We start from the raw sequence: 7,462 nt of genomic DNA, 5'->3' as shown, positions 1-7,462 counted from the left end.
TTTGGAACACAGTGGTCACGCTGGGGACTGGACCAGAAATCCTCTGGACAACTAGTACACTCCATGGAGTCTGAAAAAGTAAAAAAAACGTATCAGGATACAATACCAAAGATTGTAACGCTCACCTAAAAAACTTTCACACTTACCAGTAGTGTTGCTGAACTTTCCCTCTGAACAAGGAACACAGTCAAAACAACACTCAGGTTCCCCTTTCTTGTGGGCCATACGAGTTCCTGGAGGGCAACTCTGCCTGCACACTGACCTCGGGGGCTGTGGGATGACAAAAATATCTGTTTTATCTTACATGTAATAGAGACAGGCTAGGAGAGAACTGTCCAAAATATGAATACTCACCTGTTTGAATATAAAGTTCCAGAAGATCTTGTTTTCATCAATAGTGAGCTCTTCACCATTTTTAGCTGACCTCTTAACTTCACCCACAGTGTGAACTTTAGTGCTCCCATCAGGAAGCCACACCCAGTTCACAATGTCATAGATGGGTAAAGCGTCACCGTTTTCATCGAATGACACTTGATCACCAAATGACGTGGTGAAGTTGACTTTTTCCAAGTAATACACAAGCTATAAAAAGACACAACAGAAAATGTTAATATAAACTGAAATGTTAAGAAAACATCTTACCAGAATTTGGTGGTAATACATTTTAAATTAATTTGGTCAAAAGTTCCCAGTTTGAAAGTAGTAAGGTGAGAAAAAGTAAAAATGTTAATGAAGAGAAAACTGCCAACACACCTGCCATGGTTCCAGTCCTTGTAATTGAGCACAGGTGTCTCCACTGAAAGGTCCTCTCCCTGGCTCACACTGCAGCATGTCATCAAGAGCATGTGCCAGAGCATACACAGCCTTATACACATTATACTCTGGCCTGAGGTCTGAAGTATCGAAAACCTCTTTTTTCAAAACAGTCTCAATAACTTCCTGTCCAGTGCACAATCGTCCTCCAGTTTCAAGCCAACCTGCTGGAGGTGGAGCAAATCTACACTTAAAGATGTGTTCCCAGAACTGATTCACCTGGAATACAATAAGGATGTTATTTCATAACATTATATACACTGTACAAATAATGACATGACTGTTACTGTTAAATTCCTCACCATGTTATATCCAGAAGTGTTGTTCTGTTTTGAGACAGGACGTATTTTCAACAGAAAATTTCTCAGTCCTGAGATTTCTCCTCGACGGATAGCAATGCCCAGAGTTCCCCCGAGGTATGGCATGAAGTCTGAAGTCTGTAGCTCAGCAATTGAAGTCCAGGCTTCACTGGCCATCCACTGAAGGCCTGTCAAGTTCTGTCTAACAACCTTTACAATGAATAAAAAAAATGAATAAATTCTGTATCACATATGTGTTGTGTCTTTTTTATTTTTGTGCAAACCTGTCTATTTGACAGTTTGTCATATGTTTTTCTGATTGGTTTACTACTAGACTCAGTCTAAACCTTCAAGACAGAATGTTTATCAACAAACTGCCACAATCAAATGTGATTTTATTGTGATTATATTATTGGTAATTAAAAAGTTATCAGAACTCACCTCTGCAATTAGGTTAAGCATGTGATTTTTAAGCCCAAAAACAATGACAACACGAGCAGTGGATTTCTTCATCACATTAACTATTCTCTTCAGTTCAGCTCGGTTGTCTCCCCAAGGTAAAACTTCAATGTAAGCCAGACAACCTCCTGCAATTGGACCCAAGTCAGAGAGAAAGGCTCGAGCAGCATGGACTCCATAGTTGTCATCACTGATGAGCAGACCTGCCCAAGTCCAACCAAAGTGTTTTAGAATCTGAATCATAGCACGGATCTACGTGGACACAGAGAAGAGGAGTCAGGTCACAAGCTGTAATAATCATTCAATAAAAATACTGGTTAATCTTAGTGGTTTCATTTTAATTGATTTTTTTTATTATTATTATAAAATTAGGGGAGTTTCTAACCTTTTTTACATGCAGCATGACAAAATTATTTTTACCTGAAATGAATCACTGGGAATCGTCCTAAAAAAGGATGGAAACTGTTCTCGGTCACTCAGACAGGAACATGTGGCAAAATAACTGACCTGAAGAAAACAGGACATGTTTTATATTAAAATAATTCATCTCTACAATGCATATAATATTAAATCACTGATTCACTTACCAGAGGCACTCTATACAGACCCACAACCGTGGAGATGGCAATAGAAGATGTAGAGAAGGTATCTCCCACAATCCCTAGGACTGGAAGACCTACACAGGTCTCCTCTGATATCATCACTCCTGCTTGACCACTGATTAAGGACATTGCTGCACGGAATCCAGTTGCTAATTCATTGCAGTTATCATAGAGACTGTATCCCAGAGTAACATTAGAGAGCAGGTTGGGGTTCCTGTTAATCTCGTCAATAGCAAAGGCCATGGTCTGAGCCTGTCTGAATCCTGAAGGATGAAAACTAACACAAGTAAAAAAAGGTGTGTATATAAAATCTATATTTATTTACATATGAAAACAAAACATGTACACATATAAAGTATTTGAAAGAAAATTGCAAAAAATAATTTACTAGTTTTTCAACCACACACTCACCCATTGCAGACAGACTCCTGTGGCTCTGAGATAAAAGACAGGTCAGGAACAGTAGAAAAGAAATTGATCGCAAACAATCCTCCTAGAATTACATCTCCTGTCTGGTGAATCCCATTCAGGTTAAACTGTCCTTGTAACTGACAGGTGAATGAATACAGAGGAGGGAATCTAACTGTGAAAACACAGACATAGATTAATAAAAAACTCATCTCTTGAAATGATACTATCTGTTCCTTCCACTTCTACCAAGTGTTTATTGTTCTGTTCAATAGATCAACATGACTTATTGAGGAGATACCACCCATCTGGGAGAGGGTTTAGGGGTAGGACATTGATGAGGTATTCACAGGAACAGGGCAGTTTGGATCAACTCTAGGGAGGTTCATGCTAAATGAACATGATATACATTTTCTATTGTTTGACATTGATGGTTGAAATGAAGTGTATGCTTCTGTGTTTTTCAGTGTCAGTTAAAATTAAATACATATATACTTCAATTTTACTGGTAAAGTATGTCGAAATAGTAAATTAAACTTTTGAATGATTTTAATCTACATATAATAAGGGTGTCAATCTCATTTTCACTGGCAGTGGGGGGCACATCAGCCATACAGTTCCCTTAGACAGACCAGTTGTAACTGGAAAAGTGTATAGATGTAACTACTCGATATTTTTATTATTTATTCAGGTTAGAAATATTGTACACTGCTCTGTGTAATTAAAAACAACTTTGAATTTATCAAGTTAGGAAACTCAGTAGTATGGACTTTATTATACAATAATTCAACACTTTTAAGCTCCCGTGAGGCACAGAACATAACTTTGGCAGCCTCATTTGGCCTGTGGGCCTTGAGTTTGGCAAGTCTTCTATAACATTACTGTTTTCAGAGAATGTAAGTATTTCTGATAATAGGGACCAATTTTTGGAGTTGGAAAGAAATAAAGAATTGACTTTGGAAATCTCTTCATGTAACTAAAGCATTGCTGGCCTCTGCAGTGTCTACACCACAAGTGTCAAACATACAGCACGCGGGCCAAAACCGGCCCACTAGGGGGTTCAATCCGGTCAGCTTGATGAATTTTGAAAATAAAAAGAATACACAAACACTCCATGTTCAGGTAATGATTAGTAAAATCATATTTCAATAAATACAGATATTTGTTAAATGTGTTAAAAACATGGACTTATTGCTATTTATAGGTAAATATGTTATGATTGTACAGGTTCGGGCCCATTTGATATCTAATTCGGCCATATGCCAAAATGAGTTTGCCACTCCTGCTCTATACATTAATAATAACTGGTGGTGGGTAGTAATGAATAACTAACATTTACTTTTTTACTTTTATTTACTAGTTTTTCAAAATAAAATACTTCTATGAGTAGTTTTATATCACTATAAATTTTACTTTTACTTGAGTAGAGTTTTTGAAGAAGAAACAGTACTCTTACTACACTACATTAGGCTATACTCAGAGTTCATTACTTTTATCAGAGATAGTGGACAAAGCTTTAGCTATCCAGTATCCAGTTCTCTACAGATGGTTTTCCGATAATCATTATTACCCATGATGCATCGCACCACTGGCCATGTTGTGCGGCAAAAGACGCAAATAGGTAGACGTAAACAATCGACAATGACAACAAAAGACAAGAATATTAAATCGCCGGAGGTCGATCAGACAAAATTGTTGTATAGAGATTAACTGGACACAATTACAAAGGCAAGATACTTGGACAAGTTGAAAATAATGGATGAGACAATGTATATAATGCGGTATTTATTAACACAATAATACAGCGTGTTAATGTAAAAATCACAGTGGCATGTACGGATGTATGTCTTTTGTGAACATCATTACAATAACAGTTTACATAGAGGATTTATGTTTGCATTGTGTGCATTTGTCATGTATGCAAAATACATTTTGATATATTTTAATTTTATTGACATTGAACATATGAATTAAATAAAATTATAATGCATAATGCAAAGCCATAGCATCGTTCTTTCTGTCGAAATATCCTCCGTTAGCTTCCCTCGGGGACAGATCGCTTTATGTCAAAAAACTTCATCTTGCGATCTCCAATCCCAAATCAGTTGGTAGAACCCCACACAACACAGATATGTACCATTATCGGTGTTATTTTATGTATATAATTTCTATCTATACTCTTTTGCCACACAAGATGGCGAACTACTGAACTATGGGTAGTAGCGTGACGTCATCAGAAAACTATCTATTCATACCTGTTCCAGTATCTCTACTTTTATTTTGTCAGAGAGAGACTTCCGCCCAATGCTCCACCACGTGACTGTGTTTATCCAATAAAATGTAGCCCTTGCCGTGCAGTCTCGTCACGTGACCATGCTCACTGAGGGGGACGGGTTAGTTTAGCGGCTACTGCGGTCGATGTTCACCGTCTTTGATAGCGAAAAATGGTAAAATCAACAGTCGGCAATACAGACGAAGACGAGGAGGTACACCCCTGTACTCATATTGAAAGCATGTTCAGTTTACAAACACAACGGAACTGCAGTTACATCATGCAGTGTCTTTTGTTTCTCCCAAAGAAACAAAAACAAACAGATATTTCAGCATTCAAAAACTCAACGTCTAACCTGAGGAAATATGCTGCGGTAAGTTTGTTTTGTTTAAGTTATTGTGTATATATTTAAATGTTTTTTTTATTGAATACTTGAATTTACCTTGAATATACCTTTAAGGTATGTAATTAATTTGTTTTATTTTATTGATAGGATAAACTTTCTTCTCTGTAATTTTGTCCAGCTGATTTAATGCTTGAAAAATGCTTGCATGAAAAAATAAGTCAGATGTTACTCAACAGTTACTCAGTACTTTTTCACCAAGTACTTTTTTTACTCTTACTCAAGTAATTATCTGGATGACTACTTTTTACTTCTACTTGAGTAATTATTGAGTAATTATTCTAAAGTAATAGTACTTTTACTTGAGTACAATTTTAGGCTACTCTACCCACCTCTGATAATAACCCACCGGACTGCCGAAATGAGAGGAACTTTTGGGAGAAGGTCTGTGAATACCAATAAGAAGTGTGGGAAATTTAAATTCCACAGCTTTATTTGGTGTGGTGCCACAGTTCTGAAAGATCACAACTACCAATGCCATGGTTGTGACCTTCACAACACGCTTTCCATGGTAAAAGATGGTACCCAATCCCATAGACATTGGATGGTGGACATGGTGGCACATCTCGGGTAGAACAGTCCAGAAATGTTTATATTGTATTTATTATTTACTCCTGATATACTTGTATTTTCATTTAAATTTTTTATGTCTGTTTGTCCTCCTATATTTGTGGATTCCGTATGTGTTAAATGTTATCTTAATATTCGATGCAAAACATCAAAATATTACCTTTGGGAACCGACGGCATTGACCTCCTCACCTCATACCTGTGGAGCCACGGAACACACAGGCAGGGAGATTTACTTCTTCAGCAAATCATGTATTACTCTTCTAAATTATGTCAAGTAAAACTACCAGAGTTTATTAATGAGTAGTTCAGAACTATTGTATCTTCACCTCACTTGTTCTTGCAATATTACATATTATATATATTAACACAAAAGCAGAAGAAGATGTTAAGATAGATGGATTCATGGGAGGTAATCTAGTGAAAAGGGCGTCTCTCTTGGATCGGTACTGGGCCCCATTATTTTCTGCTATTACCTAAAGTAAGGAGGGATTGTCCAAGCACTTCATTTCCCTGCTGGTCCCACTAATCCTGCAGCGGTTGTTCAGTATTTAAATATATATGCTACCACTATTTAGTGCATTTGAACATGATCTGGCTAACTAAATTAATAGGGTTTTCTCTTTACTTAAAAATGCATGTCAATAAGAAAGTCTGATTAACAGATTACAGAATAATTGTATGTATTTCATATATATTATTTAAAAACAATTAATATGAAATCCACTATTCATTCCAAATTGAGTAATATTTGTATCACCCCTTAACTTTACTGTGCTATGGTTAATAAAACAAAACAAAATGATTAGTGTCTTTGACCCATGATGGCTTTCTTTGTGTTTCTCTCTGGTCTCAATAGGATTATATAACATTTAGGTCCAAACAGTGCCAACAACAGCCCAAAACTAGAAGCCAAGATAGCAAACACCTCTACTGCATCTGCATATTTGCCTGGTGAGCTGATATAGGCAGGAACAAAGGCCACCCACACTGCACAGAAGATTAGCATGCTGAAAGTAATGAGTTTGGCTTCATTAAAGCTGTCTGGAAGATTTCTTGCCAGAAATGCTAACACAAAACTAAGCACTGCTAGTAAACTAATGTAACCAAGCAAGATTCCAAAACCAACAGCGGAGCCAATGGCACATTCATACACTATCTTGTCATTGTAATACTCTGTGTTTTTATGTGGTGCAGGTGAAGCCAAGACAAGCCAGACAATGCAGATAACAGCTTGAAAACATGTCAGAACAAGAACTGTTCCTCTTTGCTGAACGGCACCAAACCACTTTAAACTGGCCTCAGCTCCTGGTTTGGAGGCCTTGAAGACAGCAAGGACGACCATTGTTTTCACAAGAATACACGAGACACACAGCACAAAACTGATGCCAAATGCTGCATGTCTTAGTTGACATGTCAGTGTTTGGGGTCGTCCAATGAAGAGCAGTGAACACAAGAAACACAATTTGAGAGACATCAACAGAAAGTAACTCAATTCTGAGTTGTTGGCACGAACAATAGGTGTGCTGCGATAATAAATGAAGATGACCAGAACAACCAGACAAGTTAATGTACCAAAAACTGAGGTGGTCGTCAGACAGATACCCAGAGGCTCATGGTAGGAGAGGAATTCAGTT

At 37.3% G+C, this 7,462-nt stretch overlaps 1 protein-coding gene across 1 annotated transcript in view; it reads right to left on the bottom strand.

The window, feature by feature from the left end:
- LOC103378205 (extracellular calcium-sensing receptor-like) overlaps positions 1-7,462 on the bottom strand; it is a 12,255-nt gene that overhangs the window by 1,697 nt on the left and 3,096 nt on the right. Inside the window, 11 exon segments of the mRNA XM_025055238.1 lie at positions 1-2; positions 5-70; positions 147-270; positions 355-582; positions 754-1,032; positions 1,116-1,322; positions 1,554-1,823; positions 1,992-2,078; positions 2,159-2,450; positions 2,585-2,756; positions 5,606-5,642. The exon segment at positions 1-2 is cut by the window's left edge and continues 1,697 nt beyond it. Of these exon segments, the coding sequence (XP_024911006.1) occupies positions 1-2; positions 5-70; positions 147-270; positions 355-582; positions 754-1,032; positions 1,116-1,322; positions 1,554-1,823; positions 1,992-2,078; positions 2,159-2,450; positions 2,585-2,756; positions 5,606-5,642 (1,764 nt within the window).

This window comes from Cynoglossus semilaevis, chromosome 4 (genome assembly GCF_000523025.1).
Source record: "Cynoglossus semilaevis isolate Cse_v1.0 chromosome 4, Cse_v1.0, whole genome shotgun sequence".
Taxonomy (NCBI): Eukaryota; Metazoa; Chordata; class Actinopteri; order Pleuronectiformes; family Cynoglossidae; genus Cynoglossus; species Cynoglossus semilaevis.
The sequence above is the reverse complement of the archived record's forward strand: the minus strand, read 5'-3'. Positions and strand labels throughout refer to the sequence as shown.